The sequence below is a fragment of the Leuciscus leuciscus genome, assembly GCF_965113295.1.
Source record: "Leuciscus leuciscus genome assembly, chromosome: 1".
NCBI lineage: Eukaryota > Metazoa > Chordata > Actinopteri > Cypriniformes > Leuciscidae > Leuciscus > Leuciscus leuciscus.
In genome coordinates, this window is record NC_138725.1 from 18,579,895 (window position 1) to 18,604,979 (window position 25,085).

Here is a 25,085-nt window from a genome sequence, read left to right on the forward strand (position 1 = left end):
TGACTGGTGGTGGGGGTGGTGGTGCAGGGGTAGAGAGTTGTAGACTGAAAGTAATGAGGAAATGATCTGAAACGTGGAGAGGTCTCACCAAGATGTTGTCTGTGGTGCAGTTGCGTGTGTAAACCAGGTCCAGTTGGTTGCCTGATTTGTGAGTACCTGCGGTGATGAGTCGTTTGAGATCGAAAGAGGCTAGGAGAGAGGTGAAGTCTGTTGCATGTGGCTTTTCGAGATGAATGTTGAAGTCACCGAAGACTAGAAGTGGGGTGCCGTCCTCAGGGAAAGTGGACAGCAGCACATCCAGCTCATCTACAAAGTTACCCAGCTGACCTGGGGGGCGATAAATGACTACAAAATGGATCTTAATGGGAGTTGTAAGTGTAATAGCATGATATTCAAATGAGTTGTTGTTGCATAGAGAAGAGAGCGCGGAGTATTTGCAATTGTTAGAAACGAGAAGCCCTGTACCCCCACCTCTCCCAGACTGGCGAGGGGAGTGGGAGAAGGAGAAATTGCTAGAGAGAGCAGCAGGGGTTGCTGAGTCTTCTGGACGAATCCAGGTCTCAGTCAGGCCCAAGATACTAAGAGTAGAATGAGATGCAAAGGCTGGAATGAAGTCAGCTTTATTGACTGCTGACTGACAATTCCATAGACCCACGGAAAGAGAGAGAGGAGTAAGTGAGGATGTAAGGATGGGACGCAGATTGGCAGTATTGCGCTGCCTATTGCGCGTGATGAAAGGACGTTGCCGAGAGATAACAGGAATGTATTGAAAGCACATGTTGATTAAGGTGAACAATAAGATAAGTAGAGGGAAGAAAAAGGGAAGAGGAGTACGTAAGTGCCTTTCTGGTGTCCTTGCTCGGTGGAGTCGCGCAGGTAGAGTCGCTGGTCTTTACCCGAGTCGGTCTTAACACGAGGAGGCTGAACGCTTCCGCTGACGCTTCCGCGACAGCATGCAAATTACACAGATATACAGATAATGCTCTCACCGCTTGAGTGAGTACAGCTGTTTCGTTCGGCCAATTAAGTCAATAACGCGTAAATGTGTCAAATCGAAAGTGCTTAGGAGCAAGGGCTTAAGTTACGTGCAAATTAGATTGCTATAAAAATTTAAATTTGTTTCACTCGCGGCTATTTCTCTAAAGTGCCAATGCGTCTAACTGAAATACAGAATTATGTGAAGTTAAAATGAGAAAATAAAAAGAGAATCGAAGATGGCCTTACCTTGACTAAAATACAACGCTGCAATATTTGATGGGATTTTGAACTCATCAGTGATCTTGACTTTGAGCTTCACTTTTCATTTCACGTTTGTCTCTCATTTGAAATCTCACTTGATTTAATGTTTCTTTTAGATCTGATGGACATGAACGAGAAAGGAAAAATGTGTGTAAATGTAAATCAAGTCTGAAGATTCACATGAGGATCCACAGCAGAGAGAAACTTTACACATGTGATCAATGCGGGAAGAGTTTCACTCGGGCCTTCGTTCTGAAATCACTTCTGCCTTCTCATTCAGAAGAAGAGCACCAGAAAAATTACACCGGAAAAAAGCTTTTATGTTCAGGAGCTGAAGAAGAGGCCGTAACACTTTCAACAGAGACATGAATCTGATATTAAAAGAGAACTCCGGTAAATTTTAACATTGAGCTCATTTTTTTGTACATTTGGAGTGCTGTCAATACAGAGAACAACGACAAAAATCGGTGTTGCCTACACCATGTTATCCTCTTTTTAAAATTTGCACCCTGTTGACTTCAATGGGGCAAGTTTTAAACCTGCTTTTAGCCTCTTAACATTCTTGATGTGTCATTACAAGTACACAGCCAATGTGAGTGATTCCTTCAGAGTGAACGCGGGTCAATCTGACTGCAGTAGATGTGAAAGATATGAATAAAAATGGTGTTAATTCAGCCAGCGCTCAGTAGGGTTGTGACGATGAGGAAATTTCTCCACCGGTTAATCGACATGTGACAACACCGGTAATACCGGTATCACCGTGGGGGTGGGGGTTTCCTATTTTCCTCTTTTTTTCTGCTTTTAAATAGCTTATAAATGCGTGCGTATTATACTTTCACTTTCAGTTTTGCGGGAATTGGCAATTCGCGCGTCAATTGTTTGAATGGACGAAAACGAAACTAAAAAAAAAAAAAAAAAAAACACTGATATTAAACATAACTTTTATTAACATAACGAAAAAAACCAACAACAATGCTACAGGCTGAAAAAACTGTGGAAGTTGGAACCAAACAAATAACACCATAGAACGTTTATTTCGTAGCCTATGTTAGAATGTTTTTAAAATGAATAAGAAAATAAAATAGAAAGATAAATAAATACATTGCAAAACGTTTAAATACGATTAAACGAATGAACAAGAAACGAATATAAAAGAAAAACTTCCAAAATGACATCAGGCTACAAAAATGACAAGTCAGCAGTCTTAAAAAAAATTAAAAATAAATAAACAAAAACACTATAAATTGTTATTTATTAACAGTGCAGTCTACATGTTTTTTGCCAGGAAACCCAACATGTTGACCATCTCTGGCTTAAGATGGGATCTTGTGGGGCTCACTATGTTCCCCATCGTGCTGAACACTCTCTCGGATGCGCAGCTTGTTGCGCACACGCAAAGATACTTTTTGGCTACCTTTGCCAACAGGGGGAACCTACTTTGGTTCTCTTTCCACCAGGCCAGAGGATCCTGCTCTGCGTGAATGGGGGATTCCTGAGCATAGGTGGAGATTTCCGACACCACCATTTCTGGAATAGTCAAATTAACTGTCACAGTGTCTGATTTTCTTTTTAATATACTGGCCAACGTTTTTTTTCTTTTGGGCTGTGGGTCGACCACGATGTCAGCTTCCTCATTTTGTTCTCCCTCTTCTCTCATGGAGTGCACTGACTGCGCTTTCCTACCGAGGATGACCGCTTCTTCCTCTATCATCTTCTTGATCTCTTCGACATTCGAGTCATAGTCACCTTTGTAGCGCGGGTCCAGGAATGTTGTCTTGCGCATAAGCTGCTGGCTTGCTTCTGGCAGAGCTTTATATTTCTCGTCTAAAATAGACACGATGCCGGCTTTAAGGTTGGCTGTCAGTTGGCTGTCATCATCCGATGGGGCCAACGTGTCCTCTTTAATGAGACGCAGCACAGGGAGAAGAGATGACGCGGTTACGTAATTCTCTCCAGACAGAATGTCGGTAAACTCACTTACTGGCTTTAACGCTTTGTTCAGCGATTGCAACACATCCTCATCTTGCCATGTGATGCTCACATTGACTTTACGATCTTCAGCAAGAACTCGATTGATGGCCGTCCTCTGCTCTAGCATCCTATCAATCATTTTTTGCTTAGAGCCCCAGCGAGTTGCACAGTCCTCAAGGAGAAAATAAATCCATTATTATTATTATTGTTATTATTATTATTATTATTACCACCAATGATAATAATAAAAAAAAACATAAGATGTGGTATGAAACCCGGAATTTCCGAAAAAGTGCACGAAAAAATCTCAAACTTTCTCTTAAGCTGTTCTGCAAAGGATAACGCGGTTTTCTGCCGAATATCCTTTAAAGTAAACTACTTTAAAGCAGTTTAATTATAATCTTTATTTTATTTTATTTTATTTACAATATGTTTTATAATATTTTATTTACTATACTAAAGACTTTTTATAAGAACTAAGAGTAAACTTACCGTGACGAGCGAGTGCTCTGGGAGGCCAAGGTGGACTTGGGCTTTCTGCAGCTCCCTTCTCCTTTTCCAGCTGTGAGAGAACATGCCGTTTATTGTGCGACAAACAGAAAGGGCACGGTCCGTACGGGCTTTCTCCGTCTTCTCAATAGTGTTGGACACAGCTAGGTTCAGGTTGTGCCCAAAGCAGCTTAACCAGGGCCAGCCTAAATTACGAACAGCCGCTTTAATGTTGCTTCCACTGTCAGTCGTGACACAAGACACATTATCCTCTTTTAATCCCCAGTCATGCAGAGCCTCATCCAAAGCATCGGCCAAGTTAGCAGCAGTGTGGTCCTGTGGCAAAAAACTTGTTTGGAGGCATTTTGACACCAGTGTCCATTCCGTGTCAATGAAATGGAAAGTTAGCGACATGTAAGGTGTCATTTTTGTACTCGACCACATATCGGTTGTAAGCGAAAAATACTCGACTGTGGTGGAAATGGCCTGTTGCAGCTCACCACGGATACGGTTGTAGGCACATGGAACAGCTGTTTTTGAGAAATATGTACGTCCAGGCAATTCATACTGGCTGTCGAGTGTGGTTACGAGGTCTTTGAAAGACTGTTTTTCAACTGTGTTGAAAGACACCATTTCTTTGCAGAGATACTTGGTCACTGCATCAGTGCATTTGTTCCACCTCACACTGTCCCTCTTATATTTTGTGCATCGCTTAAATGCATCACTAATTGATGGCTGCACCTGTTCGTCTGGCTTCTGCGGTCGATTTTTTACTGCATTGCCCAATTTGGCAGCCTCATTTTTGTGGTGCGCTTGAAGATGCGTGTATAAATTAGTTGTGTTTCCTCCAGATGCTGCCACCTTTGTCAGGCAAAGTTTGCAGATAGCCTCATTAACATTTTCAGGTTCCCTTTTTGCATTTGGTTTGAACCCAAAATATTGCCAAACAGGCGCTTTTGCGTTGCGTTTCGACACTAAATCGTCCGCCATTCTTTTTCTGTAAATTCGACTCCTCTCGTTCTCCTCACGTGATAAATGAAAGATGACGCATTAGCTATGTTCAGTTTTTAATTATAGTGCATGCTCTCGTCTTAAGTAAATTATTTAGAATTATATTTTCCATTTAATTCAAATAAATATTTAATAAAAAAAATAAAAAAAATAAAAATAAAAAAAATATGGGGACGGTGTCACGGTGGAAAAGCGATGTCACCGGTATTGCGTCTTAAAACCGGTAACACCATCAACACCGTCTATCGTGGCAAGCCTAGCGCTCAGACCTGTATTTATTTCCTGTTTTCGGTCAAAGTCAATAGTAATCGATTGTCGAGTTCACACACGTGATCATAGGTAACTAAACCTATGCGCAAATTTTGGTGTAGGCAACACCGATTTTTGTCGTTGTTCTCTGTACTGACAGCACTCCAAATTTACAAAAAAAATGAGCTCAATGTTAAAATTGACCGGAGTTCTCCTTTAATTTTAACTCGTTCATTGTTTGAGATCTGTCTCATTAGTTTAAATTTTTATACATTTTTGTACTTCAAGTAATGATTGATTAAACTCATAATTTTATCAACAGCTTGTTGTTATTGTCCGGCACGGATGAATAATGTCTTGAGCTGTATGTGTGGGCTGTCAGTCAATGCACCAGTTGCATGTTGAACAATTAAACATTTCTTTTAAAAATGAAATTTAAATGATCAATGAAACTGAGTCCTTTTAAAGTAATTTATGTATTAATTATTACCTAAAGTTGCATATCCCTGATCATTTTAGAACAAACCAAAATTTTACTTCAAATATTGTTAACACCATAGACATTGTAAAGAAGGACTTGCAATTTATGTAACGGGGATCAGCCAATCAGCGCTTTCGTTTTGGGGTCACCGAGAGGACATCTGTTTGCGCTGTCTGATAGGTTTCGTTTTGAGTTAGTAGTGAGAGTGACCACGGGCAGCCTGTTGAGTCTACCTGGAACACAGTCTACAACCAAAGCAGTGATAGAGTTTATAAAAGAAACACAACTAGCAAGAAGACTTTAGCCCAAAAAAAAAATAAAAAAAAAATTATATATATATATATATATATATATATATATATATATATTTTAAATATACATTTATTTATGACTTCCCAATGTGATCACACCTCAATCCAGTTGATGGCGGTAATGCACAAATATTGCACGCTGCCAATAAAATTCACTGAAGAAGAAGAAGAAGAAGAAGAAGACCACAGGCAGCACATCGTAGATATTTCTGAAGTGCATAGTTGTCGTCTTTGTCGTTATCTGTGCATGTGTGCGTTCAGAGACATGTGAGTAACCTGGTGTAAATGTTTACATATGTGTATTTCGGTGTCTTAGGTTTTTTATGAGTGTTGTCTGGGATTCTGGGATACTCAGTTGCAATCCCAGCTAACACAGTACATTGTGACGACGTCGTCAGTTAGTCGGCATTTGGTCAGCGTGACATTAGGCTTGTTTGAGATGCGCCTTGCCTCGCCTGAAATGTACGCGAGAGTAGGCGGCTGCAGTGAGAGGAGGAGTGAAAAAAGCGCAGGCAAGCCGGACAGTTCTCTCTTCTCGTAGTGGATCTGACACCTGTGAGATCAAAGATGGATATCGCGGGATTCAAGCTTGTGCACAGTGTTGCTAATAAACTGGATGTAATTCAAGTTCTGTTGCTTTTATATGAAAATAAATAAAATGAACAAGACCCCCAAAGTACTTGTTATTTAATTCCATTCCAAATACATGTTTATCAATAATTTTTTCTTTAATACAGACATATGTGTTTCTATTTTTTTTTTATAAAAATGTAAGTGCGAAAACCCAAAGAGATCGCACTGTCAGATAGTTTGGGAATATTCACATATACACATAAAACCTGATATTTGAGTTTTAAAATCAAACATTTTAAAAGAGAACAATACATCTCAGTTGTTTAAACCAATGAGCATTAAAGCAGCACTCAGTAGCTTCGGGACTTCTTCGCTGTATTCTCGCTTTTTGCTCGCAGGTTTCTCTCTAGAGCTCCCCCCACAGCTTCGGAATAGATATTTGACAACACTGTTGTAAAAACTCGTTGTTGATTCTCAGACACCAGAGGCTATTAGATCAACGACATCAAAGCAGACGGGACATTCTTTAAAACGTCTTCTTCATTCGGGTTCGGACAGCGTGAGGGAGCGCAATAATGACAGCATTTTAGCAGATTTCTTTTGGCCGTAAAGCAATTGTTTACATCGCGAGACCTGATATCACGCGAGACTTCCTGACGCAGCGGCCGGCGGCCCGCCGGCTCAAAGTTGCAAGTGCGTATTTTCCGCTCACGGGAACCAGGGGGGTGCGAAACGACCACCATTCAACCCGAAATAAGTAATATAACCATTCCAATGACTCCGAAGCTGTTCAGTTAAGGTAAAAAAAAAGTTACTTAGTTCACCTTTAAGCTGTGTCGTCAGCAAGTTGTTTCCCATCGTGTTTTTGATCAGCGCAGTCGGTGGAGAGCAACTGCGCTCGACTGCAGAATCCGACACGTGCGCCTTGCGCTCGCGAGAGATTTTTGACATACGTCAGCATGACATCAGAGCAAGGCGGACCGCACTCGGACACATTTCTAACCGGCATGCATCTCGCGCTGATCACCGGTGATCGGTTCTGCGCAGATTTTGTTCATCTCAAACAAGCCTATTACTTTAGTGGACCACGTCTCTACAACGTTCTCCATGCGATAAACTAGCGACGTCTTTTGAGGACGTGCCCACAATGTTTCTGGAACGTTAGCCAAGATTAAAAAAAAAATTAACTTTACCACGACGTCCTCACAACCTTGTCATAAATATAAACGTTTGTATATAATTATTATTATTATTATTATTATTATTTGTATTATTAAAGGAGGTTGGGTGTTCGTAAAAACAACAATAAAAAAAATCTTCAAACTTGAAGAACTTAAAAATGAGTTTTGTAAATTCATGAGATTTGTATTTATATAATGTGTTAAGGGAATGTGAAGGTGACGTCACGCCATGTTGCATTATGCGTCCGCCGCCATATTTAGAGGATCGCGCCCTATCCCGCTCTACCCGCTGTATTTGAATTCATGTGTAGGAGGCTGTTTTGGGATTTTCTGTCGAGTTTTTAATAACAGCGTTATTGTTGGCCAGTGTTGCTCGATCAAGAACTGCCATAGCAGGTCACACGATCGTTCAGGGAGGAAAATATAAGTTTTTCCAGCAACAAGGGAAGCAGGTGGGGGAGTTGACGAGAAGACGCCAGATCGCGTGGGTTGCCGCAATAATGAGGACATTTTTTAAATTTTAATAAACAAATACAAAATATTGTCTTCTAAAATTCCCATAAATATGGTTCTGCCATGTGAGGGTGAGACTGTGGTTTTCTTGGACAAAGTTGTCATAACGTTAGTCTGCTGTGCTCTTACAAACATGTGTCCAAGTTAGAGGTCGACCAATATGTTTTTTTTCAGGCCGATGCCGATGCCGATCTTTTGAAATCCGGGTCGGCCGATGGCCGATTAATGCTGCCGATTTATTTTGGCCGATTTTTGGCCGATTATGTGCTTGTTTTTAACCTCTATTTGAAAGATAAAATATAACACAAATAATTACTTAAGATAGACAAGATTTCTCAACAAAAACATTTATTGAACACTTGACCAATCTGCACTTGTTGTGACCTTGAGATATGTTTGGTAATTGTACCTGAATGAATTGAGAATTTATTTGCTACATTTCAGATTAATATATTTGTTTTCCTTAATTTTAATTAACAGTAACTTAAACACTTTGCAGTTTGAATGATGTCTTTTATAAACAAAATGACGGAGTATGTTTTTATATTTCCACTGTTCGATCGCATCCGCGCCTCTCTCTCACACACAAACAAATATAAGTAAACACTTTGCGACTTTAAACACACGCGACTTTTCGATCGCGCCCGCACCCGTGCCCCTCTCTCCCTCTCCCGAGTCTCCCTCTCTCTCTCCCACACACACACACCATATTCCAGCAATGCAATCTTTACATCGCAGCCTATTTTTTACAGTCAATGATCGCAGCCTGCTTCAGAGCTAAAGCGGGGCTACAGATTAGGTATCCCCAAAGAACCCGCGTATCTAACAGTAGTTCCGCATTACATGAATTAATTTGCACGCGAGTTATATTTATTTTTATACCATGTATTCTCCGTGTAAATTTATACACCGAACCGTGACGCCCGTAGCGTTTCGGTTCAATACGAATACATGTACCGTTCCACCCCTAGTCTATGTGACGGGGCGCATAGCTACCGTCACGGTAGCGACGCGCTACCTATTCCAGTTCACAAAGACTGAGTGCAAATGTTGCCTGTATTTGTTTGTCAAGTGTGTTAATGTATTTTGTTAATCCTTACACTGTTTGAAATCAGCGGTAACCTAACCATTATCAAAACCCCCACAGTAATCCCGTAGTTTTCGTGTGCACACTTATAATATCTAATACTACGGTGATTTATTTGCTATAGCTACTACTATCAATACATATCTTACTGTTTAAAACCATGCCATTTATTTCACAATCATGATCAGTTTCAATAACCACGCAACATATGTTTTGTTAATTATGTATCTGTTTATTTAGTTTAAAAGGAACATATCGTTGACATACCATCTGTGTGTCTTACTGGCGTCTCCGGTTTGTTGGTGTAAAGGAATTTTGCCGCAATGGTGGGGTTTAAATGACGCTATGACTTCCGGGTCAATTGGAAGTGACCCGGAGTTTGAGTTATACATTTTTTGGCTGTTAATATGACTTGTGGCTTTGCCAAATGTTAGCTGGAACCATATAAATAATATTTTGTAATTTTCTAGTTGTATAGTTGTAGCATTTCGGCTGTTTTTAAGCATTTATGGCTATTCACCTGAGCCACCCCTGTATTGTAATATTATGTTGGTATGTGCCAATTTCAGGGGTGCCTTCAGTTCTATAAAGACTAGTAGCTTCATTCTCTTGAAAAGAGCGTGAGATGAGAGGACATAAGTCTGTGTGATGCTCTATGTATAGTGGCTTGTGCAAAGGTCAATTTCTAAGCAGCTGCAAAATTTTGATTGTGTTTTTTTTCTTTTTTTTTCTGACTCTCATGTCAATTTATTTTATTGACTAAACAGTATTTTTTTTTCCTTTTTGTTTTTTCTTGTAAATTTTTATTGCCTTTCTTTGGCCTTAATTGGGGTAAATAAAAAGATCCCATCTGTTTCCAACTCATCTAACTTCTCCTGAGTGTTTACATCAGCTCACGACGACTCAGCCACATTTACCCTCAACATTTGGTGGCAGCGGTTTCCGGGTAATCAGTGTCCGAGCAGCACTCAGTGAGGCAAGATGGACAATCAAGGCAGAGGTACGGCACCTCCTAGAGATGGTTCAGCTATGGGTACCAGGCCCAAATCCACAGAGTCATCCAAGCATCCTACTCCTGTGGTCGAAGACAGGACAGATCGCTTGGAGAGGATTGTGAGAACGATGGTGGAGTCTCAGCGGCATCAGCAGGACCAGATAGAGGCAGAGGCGCTCCGGCAAGAGCGGAGATGGAAAGGTATGGAGCACCAATTCAAGCAACTACAACAACTGGTGAGAGGCGATCCAGCATCAACGCAGGCGACGAGGCAGCCGCTCGCCGGACTGCAACAGATGGACCCGCCCAGCTCCCGCCCTTCGACAGCCTTTGATCCACTCAACATGCCTTTTCTGGATTTACCAACTCCTCAGCCACATCCAGATCAGCACCCAGCACCAAGGATGCAGAGCTCCCTCAACTCCACCGCCCTCGGCCTTGCCACACCTCTAAACCTCCAGCGGGGGTGGAAACCCCCTAGGATGTCCTCGTATGAAGAGGATGAAGATATTGAACATTATTTAACCACCTTCGAAAGGCTCGCAGCAGCAAGTCAGTGGCCCCATGACACTTGGGCATTGTACCGTGTGCCCTTGTTAAATGGTAAGGCCAGATCTGCCTATGTAGCCATGTGTGTTGAAGACAGCCAGGATTACATGAAAGTGAAGCAAGCCATTCTCAACAAGTTCAACATCAGCGCCGAGACTTACCGCCAGCGTTTCCGCTCCAAGTCCATCAAGGAGGGTGAGACGGCGAAAGAACGTCAAGCCCGGCTAAAGGACCTGATGGAGAAGTGGCTAGTTCCAGAAACGCGGACCAGGGACCAGGTGTGTGACCAAATCGTGCTGGAGCAGTTCCTGGGCATGCTGTACCCTGAGCTTCAGGTGTGGGTGAGAGAACGCACCCCGGGTTCATCGGCGCAAGCAGCAGATCTGGTGGAGACTTTCATGGCTGCCAGACAATCCAGAAGAGGCTATCACCTGGGTCCACAACAGCAGGACTGGAGAAGACCCTACCAAGCAGCCCAGAGAGAGCCAGAGAAGACAGCCTCTGGTAGGTCTGCGGGTGGTAACAGTCGTGTGTTTAGGCCCTCCAACAGCCCCAATAGCCCCAATGTTAGCCCCACTCCAGCTGGAACACCTAGAGTGCCCATATGTCACGGTTGTGGTCAGCAAGGTCACATTAGGCCCAATTGCACTTTGAAGAAAGTGTCTGATTCCAGACTATGTTACCTACCTGGCCCTACTAAGCACTTACCTTGTGTGTCTTCTGATGTTACTGTCCCTGTGAAGATAAGTGGAAAGATAGTTCAGGCTTTAGTTGACTCAGGAAGTAGTCAGTCTTTCGTTCTTCAATCTTGTTTGAGGCCTGATTTCCAGCCTGTGGGCAAAGTGAGGGTCCGCTGCATTCATGGCGATGAGTCTGAGCACCAGACCAGTGAGGTTCTCATAGATATTAATGGCCAAAAATACTTGTTGACCGTAGGGATTTTGGATAAATGCCCTTACCCAGTGATTTTAGGCCAGGATGTGCCAGTCCTTACAGAACTATTGCAAAGTGTTAACACAGTCAGTGCTTATGTTACAACTAGAGCACAGGCCAGGGATAAATTAGACTCCAATGTTTGGTCAGAGTTACCATTTGAGGGTTGTCCTGGTGACAAACCCAAAAAGTCCAAGGCAGAGAGGCGTAGAGCAAAGGTGGCAGGTACAGCTGTGCAGGAAAGTCTATCCTTCCCACAACTAGAAGACACTGAAATCTTTGAAGACTTCAAGAAGCTTCAACAGGAAGACCCCACACTTAGCTCTTGCTTTTCTTCTGTTAAGACCGATGTTGAGGCTAGAGAAGCCATGAGGGAGGGTGACGTGTTTTGTAATCAATAATGAGAAACTGTATCGAGTGAGTGCAGACACAGAGCAGTTAGTTGTTCCTAAGACTCTTAGAGACAAAGTGTTACACCTAGGTCACAGAATTCCGTGGTCAGGACATCTAGGCAGGGAGAAGACTGAGAAGAGAATCCTGCAAAGATTTTATTGGCCAGGTTTCAACAAGGACATAGCAGAGTACACTAGGTCTTGTCCAGAGTGCCAGTTGTCTGCTCGCTCCAAAAGGGGTTTAAAAGCTCCCCTCATCAGTCTCCCAATTATTGACACAACTTTTAGTCGCATTGCTATGGATGTAGTTGGTCCCTTAGAGAGGAGTAGGGCAGGGCACCGCTATATCTTAGTAATTTGTGATTATGCAACACGTTACCCAGAAGCATTCCCCCTCAGAAATACTAAGGCAAGGCAAGTGGCCAATAGTTAAGTTCAACTTTTTTCCCGTGTGGGTGTCCCCAAAGAAATCTTAACCGATCAGGGAAGTAACTTCACCAGCAAGGCATTGAGACAGGTGTACTCCCTGTTAGGGATCCGGGGCATTAAAACTACACCCTACCACCCGCAGACCGACGGTATGGTTGAGAGATTCAATCAGACCTTGAAGTCGATGCTGCGGAAGTTCGTGTCCGAGTCAGGAGCTGACTGGGACCAGTGGCTTCCTTACCTATTGTTTGCCTACAGAGAAGTACCGCAGGCATCTACCGGGTTCTCTCCCTTCGAACTCTTGTTCGGACGGGAAGTGAGAGGCCCGCTTGACATCCTCCGAGAGAGTTGGGAGGGGGACGCTCCTCACCAGCCAACCAACATTGTGAGTTATGTCCTGAAGATGCGGGAGAAGTTGGACCAGCTGAGCTCCAGGGCCCACCAACACCTGGCCCAGGCTCAAACGAGGCAGAAAACGTGGTATGACCGGACAGCACGCAGCCGTACCTTTATGTCCGGACAGAAAGTGCTGCTACTGTTGCCATCAGCAGAAAGCAGTTTGCTGGCGAAGTGGCAAGGCCCTTTCAAGGTACTTCGCAAGGTTGGCGAGGTTACCTATGAAATTTCAATGCCAGACAGACGTCGCTCCAAACAGATCTTCCACGTGAACCTCCTAAAACAATGGATTGACCGACCATCATCTATCCAAGACCAGCTGTGGGCGCGGACTGTGGAAGAGGAAGAAGAGCCGTTGGAGCAGTACTTTCCTACTGCGGGCGGCGAGTCAACCTACCCCTCTGTTACCCATTTGACAACCGAACAGCAGGATGACCTGCTGAAAATCATCCCAAAAGGCCTGTTCCGAGACCAGCCGGGGAGAACCGACGTCATCACCCACGACATCCGGCTGACTTCTCCAGGCCCCATCCGGCAGACCACCACCAGGGTTCCAGCACGACTGATCCCCGCGCTGAAGCAGGAGGTGTTGGCGATGCTGGAAATGGGGGTGATCGAGACATCACACAGTGAGTGGTGCAGTCCCGTGGTCCTGGTGCCAAAAAAGGACGGGGGGCTTCGCTTCTGTGTTGACTTTTCGAAACTGAATACCATCTCAGCTTTTGACCCATATCCCATGCCCCGTGTGGACGAGCTGGTGGAGCGCCTGGGAAAGGCTGAGTTCCTCAGCACCTTAGACTTGTGTAAGGGGTACTGGCAAGTGCCACTCAACCCCCAAGCACGGGAACTGACCGCCTTCAAAGCTCCATCTGGCTTGTTCCAGTTTAGGGTCATGCCCTTTGGCCTTCATGGTGCAGCAGCAACATTCCAGCGTCTCATGGATGAGGTGCTGAGGGGCGCTGAGGACCACGCCGCGGCTTATATCGATGATGTCATCATTCACAGTTCGTCATGGGAAGAACATCTTCAACACCTCAGTGATGTCTTCCGAAGGATTCGACAGGCCGGGCTGGTAGTGAATGCCAGCAAATGCCAGCTTGCCCGGTCCGAAGTGTGCTACCTGGGATATGTCCTGGGTTGCGGCACCATACGTCCTCAGGTCAGCAAGGTGGACGCTATCCGCAGCTCCCAGCCGCCTTCAACCAAGAAGGGAGTGAGATCTTTTCTGGGGTTGGTCGGATGGTACCGGCGGTTTATCCCCAACTTTTCAAGCCGAGCAGCTCCCCTGTCAGACCTCACTCGCAAGACCAGCCCCAATAAGGTGGTCTGGACTGCTGAGTGTGAGGCAGCTTTCTACGACCTCAAGGAGAGCATGTGCCACGAACCGGTGTTGCAGAGTCCGGACTTTTCCTCACCCTTTACGGTGCAAACCGACGCTTCGGGCATCGGCCTGGGAGCAGTGTTGTTGCAGGGTGAGGGTGAGGATAAAAGACCCATACAGTTTGTGAGCCGCAAACTGTTCCCTCGTGAGACTCAGTACTCCACCATTGAAAAGGAGTGTCTCGCCATCAAGTGGGCTCTGGACACTTTAAAATATTACCTTGTTGGCAAAGAGTTTGTCTTGGAGACAGACCACAGGCCCTTGCAATGGCTACATCGCATGCGTGACTTTAATTCCAGAATCACCCGATGGCACCTATCCTTGCAGCCATACAGGTTTACTGTGAGGTATAGGGCGGGAAAGGACAACGTCATTGCTGACTTTCTTTCACGTCATGAGCTGGACCTGGACGTTCTCTCTTAAGGGGGAGGGGGGGGGGGTGACGGGGGGGGGGGGGGTGTGGTGTGACGGGGCGCATAGCTACCGTCACGGTAGCGACGCGCTACCTATTCCAGTTCACAAAGACTGAGTGCAAATGTTGCCTGTATTTGTTTGTCAAGTGTGTTAATGTATTTTGTTAATCCTTATACTGTTTGAAATCAGCGGTAACCTAACCATTATCAAAACCCCCACAGTAATCCCGTAGTTTTCGTGTGCACACTTATAATATCTAATACTACGGTGATTTATTTGCTATAGCTACTACTATCAATACATATCTTACTGTTTAAAACCATGCCATTTATTTCACAATCATGATCAGTTTCAATAACCACGCAACATATGTTTTGTTAATTATGTATCTGTTTATTTAGTTTAAAAGGAACATATCGTTGACATACCATCTGTGTGTCTTACTGGCGTCTCCGGTTTGTTGGTGTAAAGGAATTTTGCCGCAATGGTGGGGTTTAAATGACGCTATGACTTCCGGGTCAATTGGAAGTGACCCGGAGTTTGAGTTATTAATTTTTTGGCTGTTAATATGACTTGTGGCTTTGCCAAATGTTAGCTGGAACCATATAAATAATATTTTGTAATTTTCTAGTTGTATAGTTGTAGCATTTCGGCTGTTTTTAAGCATTTATGGCTATTCACCTGAGCCACCCCTGTATTGTAATATTATGTTGGTATGTGCCAATTTCAGGGGTGCCTTCAGTTCTATAAAGACTAGTAGCTTCATTCTCTTGAAAAGAGCGTGAGATGAGAGGACATAAGTCTGTGTGATGCTCTATGTATAGTGGCTTGTGGAAAGGTCAATTTCTAAGCAGCTGCAAAATTTTGATTGTGTTTTTTTTTCTTTTTTTTCTGACTCTCATGTCAATTTATTTTATTTACTAAACAGTATTTTTTTTTCCTTTTTGTTTTTTCTTGTAAATTTGTATTGCCTTTCTTTGGCCTTAATTGGGGTAAATAAAAAGATCCCATCTGTTTCCAACTCATCTAACTTCTCCTGAGTGTTTACATCAGCTCACGACGACTCAGCCACATTTACCCTCAACAGTCTACAGTGAAATACAGTCACACATTACACTGTTTGGCCAGCATTTTAACCGTGTTTAATCCAGCTACTAGTATGCTAAAGTTAACAGCTGACTAGCGTCACGTTTCTAACGTCCGTTTTCAGAGCATCCAAGAGAAGCACAGGCATAACAGTAGCACCGAAATGAAGCACAGAAATCCGCATTGATATTCGGTCCGGTAAATAATGATCGTTAAGGCACCAGTGCCGTATTAGCACCGGGTCTGTCTCTAGCTACCCAACCCAATCTGTACATCTTTTGACATGCCTTTTTAAAATGTTTGTGAATCAAGGTTTTATATAACTGCTTAATAAATACATTAAGTGGCTTGTATCTGTTTCTGTACTGATTGCACTATTTTTTAGTCTATGTGATTGCATCCAAAAAGACTCTTTTAAGTAACGTTACACATAAACTGGGATGGGCAAAGATACATCAATCTATTTTGAAGGGATGTATCTTAAACTCCTGCAAAGTGTACGCACTCAATTCAAAAACAAGGTTAACGATGTCCAGATTTGTGAGCGGAGGTAACGTTAGTGCGTCTGGATCTGTAATGTTAATCCAGTCTTGGGCTGCTAAATAATATGGATCAAAGTTGTTTATCGCGGGCAGTTTGTCCAAATAACGTTTTTGGCAGTGGCATTTAGTTTCTCCCGATAGGGTCCCTTCTCAATTTCTTCCGTCGTTCTTCAATTTTACCTCGTTTTAGCCAAACACACCCACTATTACATGTCATAGCAATGGGCGGCGAAAAGGTAAACAGAGATCGTGCCTGCAAACATGGCGCCCACGTCCCATAATGCAACACTGCGTGAAGTACCTTCACATTCCCTATTCTACATGTTTATTTATGTAAATGCTGCGTGACTGACGTGTTTTATGAGCGTGCGGGTTGAACATTCGAGTAGCTTTCAAACCCTGGAGCGGCGCAGAGTTGCCATGGAAACGGCGCCGCAACAAAACTGATATCAGCAAAGCTCCCTCTCTTGCTGTTGTTTTCACTGCTTTCAGGTGAGTTTAGTCTCTAAAATCACACACATAATATACACAACTGTTCCTGACACTTTTCTTACGTGTTATTACATCTGTTGAATATTTAGGCTACTTTGTAGAAATGGTTTAGTGTCTTCGAAAAAGTCTGTTAGCATCTCAACCGTTTTCAGAAGAGAGGCTAACCTAAGCTCTTGTTTACAAAAGTTTGGGCTTATAATCACATCTTTGTGTAAGATAAGAGGTTATGATAGCTTTGTAAAGGTTTTGCTGGCAGTTGAATGTGTGATTGGAAGTTGACAAATTTATTTAAAGGAGTCATGACCTGTAATTTTCACACTTCCACGAGAAAAAAATTTATGTTATGATTGCCTAACAATTATACACTGGCCGGGAAGCCGATATTTAAAAGTGAAGCGTTTGTTTACCCCTGGGTTCGTCAACCAGCCCACGTGCACGCGCACTCAAATACGTGATGTTAATTTCTGCGCCGACTTGACGTCAAGTCGGCGCAGGATATACCATATATGGACACCGCAGACCTATGCTGCAGGAAGCCTGCCCCTCTCCCCCTTATATTCAGTAGAGCGCCGCCATTACTGAATTCCGATTCGAAGTACGCACTGCACACGTGAGTTGCTCTGTTGTTGACTGCCAGAATCAACATGGAAATGTTTTTTCTCTCCCAAGAATGGACCAAGCTATCAGGGACCAGTGGATTAAATTCATTTTTAATGACGCGGTTCCTACAACCCTTCCCACTGGCTTAGGTGTCTGTGCTAAACATTTTACAAAAATTGCGTTGCAATGATAAGATCTTTATTCACGCGATCAACAGACTGTCTGTCATCTGCTCAGTCAGTGCTCATCATGCTGCAACCTTTCATGTGATGGAATAGATTTAAATATAATGCTTTAAACTATACTTTTCACGATTTGTTAATCTCGATAGCTGTAATAGTAAAAACGTAGTAAAAGTTTTCGAGAGAGTTCATGTAATACTAGCTATTTCATATGCAAGCATGTCAGCCAATCACAGCAGTGGGCGTTTGCACTGCAGTCTCACAGCAGACACGCCCCTTAAAACAGAGCGCTCAAATCTGAGGCTGAAATCAGGCTTGGAAAAATGGCTTTTATTTATAAATTATGAAAATTTTTGATGTAAAAATCATACTAACATTATAAGGGCACCCCAGGCAACATTATAAAATAATAAAACAATCCAGTTCATGACTCCTTTAATCGATGACGTCACTTACACTGAGCTAAAATTGTCTGAAACTAGTTTAGATGCGTTTTGATCTTTCACTGTAAAGAAATATTGATACATGTTCTGTTATTTTAGCAGCGACAAAATAACCCCTCTACAACCGAGGGGAAGCTCTACGATTTCACCATTTGCTTTTTAAGGAAGTTGCTGACAGAGAAGTGGGAAACACAGGTGAACTGAGGAAGCTTAAGTTATTAAATAACTTTATCCATTTCCCCCCACCATATTTTTACCTATATTACTGACTCATTTATTTGATTACAAATACAGTAAAACAATAATATTGTCAAATAATATTAACATTTAAAATAACATATGTGAATATATTGTAAAATGCAATTTATTCCTGTGATGCAAAGCTGAATTGTCAGCATCATTACTCCAGTCTTCAGTGTCACATGATCCATAAGAACTCATTCTAATATGATGATTTGATGCTCAATGCATTTTTCTGATTATTATCTAATATGTTGAAAACAGTTATCAGGGTACCCGCGGGGTCTTAAAAACATTGAAAAAGTCTTACATTTTATAATCTCAAATTAAGGCCTTAAAAGCCTTGAATTTGGTATACAAAGTCTTGGATTTCGTTACAAAGGTCTTATATATATTTTTTTGCCTTTCCTAGGATTAAGTTCATACCGTAACAAAACGAACTGTTAATGTAGGCTAATTAAAAAATCATGCAGCGTTGAGTGCACCTCGCGCTCCACGTCATAGCAGAAAGCGTGAAAGCGGGCGCACCCGTTAACTATTGTTACTAGGCAATGAGGTACAGAAAAAGATAGTAGCCTACCGGTAGCCTAGTTTGTCATCTGAAATGGGAAAGTGTCTGTTTAATCCGCTGTGGCCTCAAAAATGCCAGAATTCAATCATTTAAACCCAAAATCAGAGCTTTTCTGTTAAAAGAACATGTTTTTTTTTGTACAGATATTATTTATGCTCTAACAGCAACATTACACACTAACTAAAGTTTGAAACATGGGATCACGAAGAACGGGACCTTTAATATAATATTTTTATTAATATTAAAAGTTTTTTAACATTGCATATTTATTGAACATTGTTTTATTTCAAGCATTATTTATTTTTTAAAGGTATTATAAAGGTAAAAAATGAAATGGAAAAATGTATTAAATGGGGAAAATATTGTCCCTTAATGGAAAAGGTGTGACTGCAGTCTAACGGGCTGTTTACACCTGGCCACGTCATGCGTTTTCTCAGATCGGATTGCTATCTGATTTATCAAAACGATTCCATTTACACCTGGTCACATAAATGTGTTTTTGCAAAACGGATTTAAATCCGATCTTCAATTCCCGCGCTATATGCAGATTTAATGGAGTTCACGTCACCGAAAGCAACAGATATGAGCTGCATTTTATTGATCATCCGCTAAAATTTCTAAATCAAAGACTGCAAAGAGAGAGCAGCAACAGCCCTGGAAGATCATTTCATTTCTTTACTTTTAAAGATGATGATTGTGTGTTAAGCGTCTGCGACTTTCCCTTTGATTTGCAATAGTTTGCACGTTTGCTTAATGAATAGATGCTCAGCTGCTCACCTGCTGTGATGCGTGTAGCAGTAGCGTCGTCATATCTGGCTATAACATGACATATATAGCCTATAACACGCTCCCACACGTTTATTTTTTATTATTTTTGGGAGGAGTAAAATTTACATATGTGGTTTCAACAACCAGATGCGTTTACACTTGTCCAGTTTGGTCTGGAATGCGGCGCAGATCTCCTCCTGAAGTGGTTTGAGCGATCGGATTCAAATCCGTCTCGAATGTGTTTCGGGGGGCATTTACACCTGGTCTTTTCACGATCGGATAGCTATCCGATCACAGAAAACGCATGAAGTGACCAGGTGTAAACAGCCCCTAAGTGGAAGAGAGGGGGTTTGGCACTCTAAAAAATTGGAGAACCACGGAACTTAGGAAAAGGGATATATTATGTAAAACTGCACAAGTGTTACTGCTAAAGAGTGCAATGTCAATAATTTCTCATAAGCTTAATTGAATTGGCCTAGAGAGAATAATTATTATGACATTTTCTGTCTAAAGACTACATATAAATTAGCTACCAAAAGTAAAGTAACTGCAGTTTGACTAAAAGTAATGACTAAAAGTTGACAAAAAATGCTAAGACTTTTCGTCAACTAAAACTATGAAGGACAGAATGACTCAAATGTGACTATGACCAATAAGCATTTTCGTCTGAAGATGAAGACTAAGACTAAATTAAAAATGGCTGCCAAAATTAACACTGGCCTACACACACGTGCGCGCTACAACGCTGTGGTGTATGTATTAAATATGACTGATAATTTAAATAAAATGTTTTATTTAATTCAAGTAGCCTACTTGTACATAATTATTTTCTATTGTTTAAAATTTATAAAGATTTGCCATTTTTCCCTCATACTTCTGTCGGAATGGGTACGAAGTTGGCATTGAATTTCATTTGAGATGGTATTAAAAAGCCTTGAATTTAAGTTGGAGGATCCTGGGGGTACCCTGGTTATGCTGCTTCATGTTTTTGTGTACACAATTCAAATGTTAGGGGTCAGTAAGATTTTGGAAAACAATAATAGCAAGAATGGATTAAATTGATCAAAAGTGACAGTAAAGACTTTTATAATGTTATAAGATTTAACTTTCAAACTTTTCTTTGAACTTTATATTGATCAAAGAACCCTGAAAAGGGCATCAGGGTTTACACAAAAATCTTAAGAAGCTCAACTGTTTTCAACACTGATAATAATCATAAATGTTTCTTGATCATCAAATCATCATATTAGAGTGATTTCTGAAGGATCATGTGACACTGAAGACTGGAGTAATGATGCTGAAAATTCAGCTTTGATAACAGGAATAATTTACTTTTTAAAATACATTAAAATAGAAAACAGCTATTTTACATTTTAATGATAGTCACAATATTACTGTTTTTACTGTATTTTCAAAAAACTGCATTATATTAGCAACATTAATAAAGTACTCCTCTGTTTTAGCTACCTGAAGAAGGACGATGAGGTGACAGTGCAGCTCGGGATAAGGAAGAGGAGGAGGAGGAGGAGGAATACGTAAGTTAGACAATTTTCTTATTCCTTTCTAACAAAAAACTATAAACCTGACTACAATAGTATGGTACATTTTTATTTATTTTCCAGCAATATATAGAGAGAGACCCTCCTCCTCTCCTTACCTCAGAAGACCCTTCTCTCCACTGGTGGGGTAAGAAAGAGACTCTTCCTCTTCTCCCACAGCTCTCCATCATCTCCTTCTGCCTCCTCAACTCTGTCTGAAAGAGTGGTTTCCACAGCTGGGACGCATGTCATTATGCTCATTTTCTTGAACAAAAAACTCTTTATGTATATTTAGGTGGGCGAAATAATACAGGAGAAATGCTAGAAATCTATATTGTTCCTTTTACACAGGGATTAAAGTTCTCCGTCGCTACGACGGATTTCCGTTAATTGCAGCAAGTCTATGACGGATTTCCGTCAATTGCAGGGTTCCAGTCGGTCCTTAATGTCTTAAATTCACTTTTCATAATTTTAAGGCCGTAAATAGGCTTCCATTTCTCAAATAGTGTAATAAATGTCTTAATTTTAGTTTGAATATGTCTTAAAGGTGAACTAAGTAACTTTTTTTACCTTAACCCTCTGGGGACCAAAAACGCGCCCACGCGTTTTGCTCGTTTTTTTTTTTAGCAATGAAAAATAAACACAAAATGCTCTGTTAATTTTGATCTTTCATTTTCGTGTAATACATCAATCGATCCTGTTCAGTTTCTATTTTTTTTCTGTATACTCACAATACAAATAAAGTGTTTTGCTTTTTGACAAATAAAGAAAAACTAACATGATGCTATTTCTGCCTTCTCTCTGTCAGTAAACTCCCATTTGAAACGCGTTCGAAAATTATCTATAACTCCGCGAAAATTCAGTCAAACAGGCAAACAGACCCACGGGCATAAAGCTTGAGATCGCAGCTTTTAAAAGAAGTAATTTATATAAAAAACAAATATTATCAGCTTCTGTAATCTGTATAAAAAGAGAGCGACTCCAGTCGAGCTCATTACGAGCCATTCAAAAGTAATTTGACCACGCCCCGGAGAGCGCGTGCTATTCAAACGCAAATTCTGAGAACCATTTCAGTCTGTGAAACGCCCCCACATCAGCTGTAAACAAAGAGGCATAATATAGCCTACCTTATGGAGAAAATTTTCCGTGCTGATATGAGGAGCAGATCCCGCTGAGGAGTGAGGTAGGCTAAGTTATCCTTTCTCAAGTGTTAATGTGGAATAACGTTATGGAATAACGTTGTAGGCTTATGTAAACAAAAAGATGAATCGCGTTTCTATAATATGAATCGCGTTTTCTGTGAGATGAATGAAGGGTACATATTTGTAAAGAGTGTTTAGCCTAAATATGAATCGCGCGTCTGTGTGTGAAAGAATAAACTGCTTTTACAGTTACAGTTACTGCGTTACAGTCAGGCGAAGTATGAAAGACAACATTTTGTTGACTAGATTTGGGTACAGTTTTTACTGTAGAATATACTGTCACATCAAATAAGCTTTTCTGCTCATAAATATAAAATACTATTTTGTCAAAAATAAAGTCATAGACTAAGATGTTCCAATGTTGGCTATATTCAAACTAATGAATACATATGATAAAATGTAGGCCTATAATCTTTTTTTTTTTTTTTTTTTACAAAGAAAGAGTACTTTTTTGCAGAAATATTGCTGAAATTGTAATTATTGTTGTAATTGTAACCTTTTTAATAAAATAGCAAAACATATTTACAAGATAGATGTAAGCAAAATCTTAAATGGTCAATATAAGTCTTCTTCAAAATATATATTTTGTCCTTGTATTGTGGCTCAGTCAGTGTCACACCTGAATGAATGGCTAATTATGCAGAGTCATTATGCAGAGTGGGTGGGACTAAGGTGTAAACTACTCCTCCCCCTCGCATATTGGCTTTCCAAGCAAAACCTGTTTTACACCATTTAAATCAATGTATTTTTTTTTGTGAACGAGAAAGCAAGACTATTTTCACATAATTTTGAAGCTAGAACTGAAAGGGACAACATCCATTAGTCAAAAGTCTTGTGGGCACATATTTTGTATGAGTTTTGTGGTCTTATTTCAGCAACTTTCATTTTTATTTTTTTAAATAACCACGCATAAACATTATTCTCTTAAAAATACAAACATCTACATACATGTTGCTCGCATTTTATGGTAGGCCTGTTTGTGCTATATAGAGTGAATTTACACCTTTGCCATTAACATGTTTATAAATAACTGAAAAAAGCACAAATGTCAGAGCATGTCTGAACATCTCAAGGGCCCCAAAAACAGCTTGGTCCCCAGAGGGTTAACTGAACAGCTTCGGAGTCATTGGAATGGTTATATTACTTATTTCGGGTTGAATGGTGGTCGTTTCGCACCCCCCTGGTGCCCGTGAGTGGAAAATACGCACTTGCAACTTTGAGCCGGCGGGCCGCCGGCCGCTGCGTCAGGAAGTCTCGCGTGATATCAGGTCTCGCGATGTAAACAATTGCTTTACGGCCAAAAGAAATCTGCTAAAATGCTGTCATTATTGCGCTCCCTCACGCTGTCCGAACCCGAATGAAGAAGACGTTTTAAAGAACGTCCCATCTGCTTTGATGTCGTTGATCTACTAGCCTCTGGTGTCTGAGAATCAACAACGAGTTTTTACGACAGTGTTGTCAAATATCTATTCCGAAGCTGTGGGGGGAGCTCTAGAGAGAAACCTGCGAGCAAAAAGCGAGAATACAGCGAAGAAGTCCCGAAGTTACTGAGTGCTGCTTTAAATTAAGGAAAGACGAAGTGTATTCACCCTGCTGAGGGGGATGTGATCAAAGCCTGGAGTGGAGCAAAAGCACGTTCCTCTCTCCACTCTAAGCACTCTGTAATCACTTCGCTCATGATCCACTCCAGGTTTTCAATTACCGCTCACGGAAAGTGCATGTCAGGCTACAGCTGATCGCTGAGGTAGAGATTAGAGAACTATATTTCAGTTACCGTGGACACACTTATAATGCAGGTAGGGCTGGGCGATATATCGATATATTTTTGAAATGCGATATAGAATTAGACCATCGCATATATCTATATAGTTCAAATTTACGCTGTGATCCTTGCTCCCCGCGCCCCCGCTCCTCCTATTCCACTCTGCGTGCGTGTTTAGAGCATGTTATGTTATGAGAGGCGAATAATGACTACTTCAGAAAACCCAGCACAATAGGAACTACCAGGCAGTGACATAAGTGTACGCTGAAATAAAGTTTTTCACCTCAGAAAAACGGACTTTCTTGTCCTGTCAGCCGTTATCCTGTTCTCGTAGCGCACACTCTTCTATTGCACGCGCAAATGCGGCGGCTCGCGCTGTATCGCCTCACTGATCAAGTGCAAAAGAAACTATGAGCATGCAACGCCGTTACGTTGTAAATTACACGAAATAAAAGTAATGCAGGTATAATTTTCATTCTATTCACCAGGAGCAGTTTCCATGTTTCATTAACAGTTATTGTTAATATTGTGTATTCACCATGGTAACTGTCGTTTCCATATTAACCCCAAAATGCCACTATTCTTCTTTGTTATTTTTTATATTTTTAAATGACTGTAGTGGCTCATACCAACATTGTATTAACAAAAACTAGTTTGGGACTGCTATTTAATAGCTTTAGCATAGGCCTAATGTTTATTTATTAGTACTAGTCTTTGCTATTAGTCATATTCTTACAATTTATGTTAAAGGGGTGGTTCAGGATATTCGACATCGGACCTCATTTTCAAGTGAGCCTGGTTGTTATTCATCAGTGGAGACAGTTTTCCAAAAAATTCATCCACTACTTACTTTTGGATAGTTCGCCGGTGCTAGGCTAGCGCAAGTCAACGGTGCACGTTAGCCTGCCATTAAAAACAGTTTTACCCACTCCACAGTACACCAAAAGCAAATAAATTATAACGCCAGACTATGTAAATGTCTGTTGAGAGAATAATGTTAGAAATCAAAGTGCTCTTGCATCTCAGGCAAAAGTCTCATCATCATCGGCAGGTAAATACACTTGCG

The 25,085-nt window shown here is 41.4% G+C and overlaps 2 protein-coding genes across 2 annotated transcripts in view; one reads left to right on the top strand and one right to left on the bottom strand.

Moving 5' to 3' along the window:
- Window positions 1-2,506: 2,506 nt before the first annotated feature.
- LOC309499131 (E3 SUMO-protein ligase ZBED1-like) lies at window positions 2,507-4,689 on the bottom strand (the record flags this gene model as incomplete). Its single annotated transcript, XM_082170193.1, has 2 exons — window positions 2,507-3,382; window positions 3,703-4,689. The coding sequence occupies 2 exons, from the start codon at window positions 4,687-4,689 to the stop codon at window positions 2,507-2,509; spliced, it is 1,863 nt and encodes a 620-aa protein (XP_082026319.1).
- Window positions 4,690-5,965: 1,276 nt separating this feature from the next.
- LOC309500870 (uncharacterized protein) overlaps window positions 5,966-25,085 on the top strand; it is a 32,902-nt gene continuing 13,782 nt past the window's right edge. Inside the window, exon 1 of the mRNA XM_082172684.1 lies at window positions 5,966-6,018. The gene's annotated coding sequence lies outside the window, so the exon portion shown is untranslated. The remainder of the gene's footprint in view (window positions 6,019-25,085) is intronic.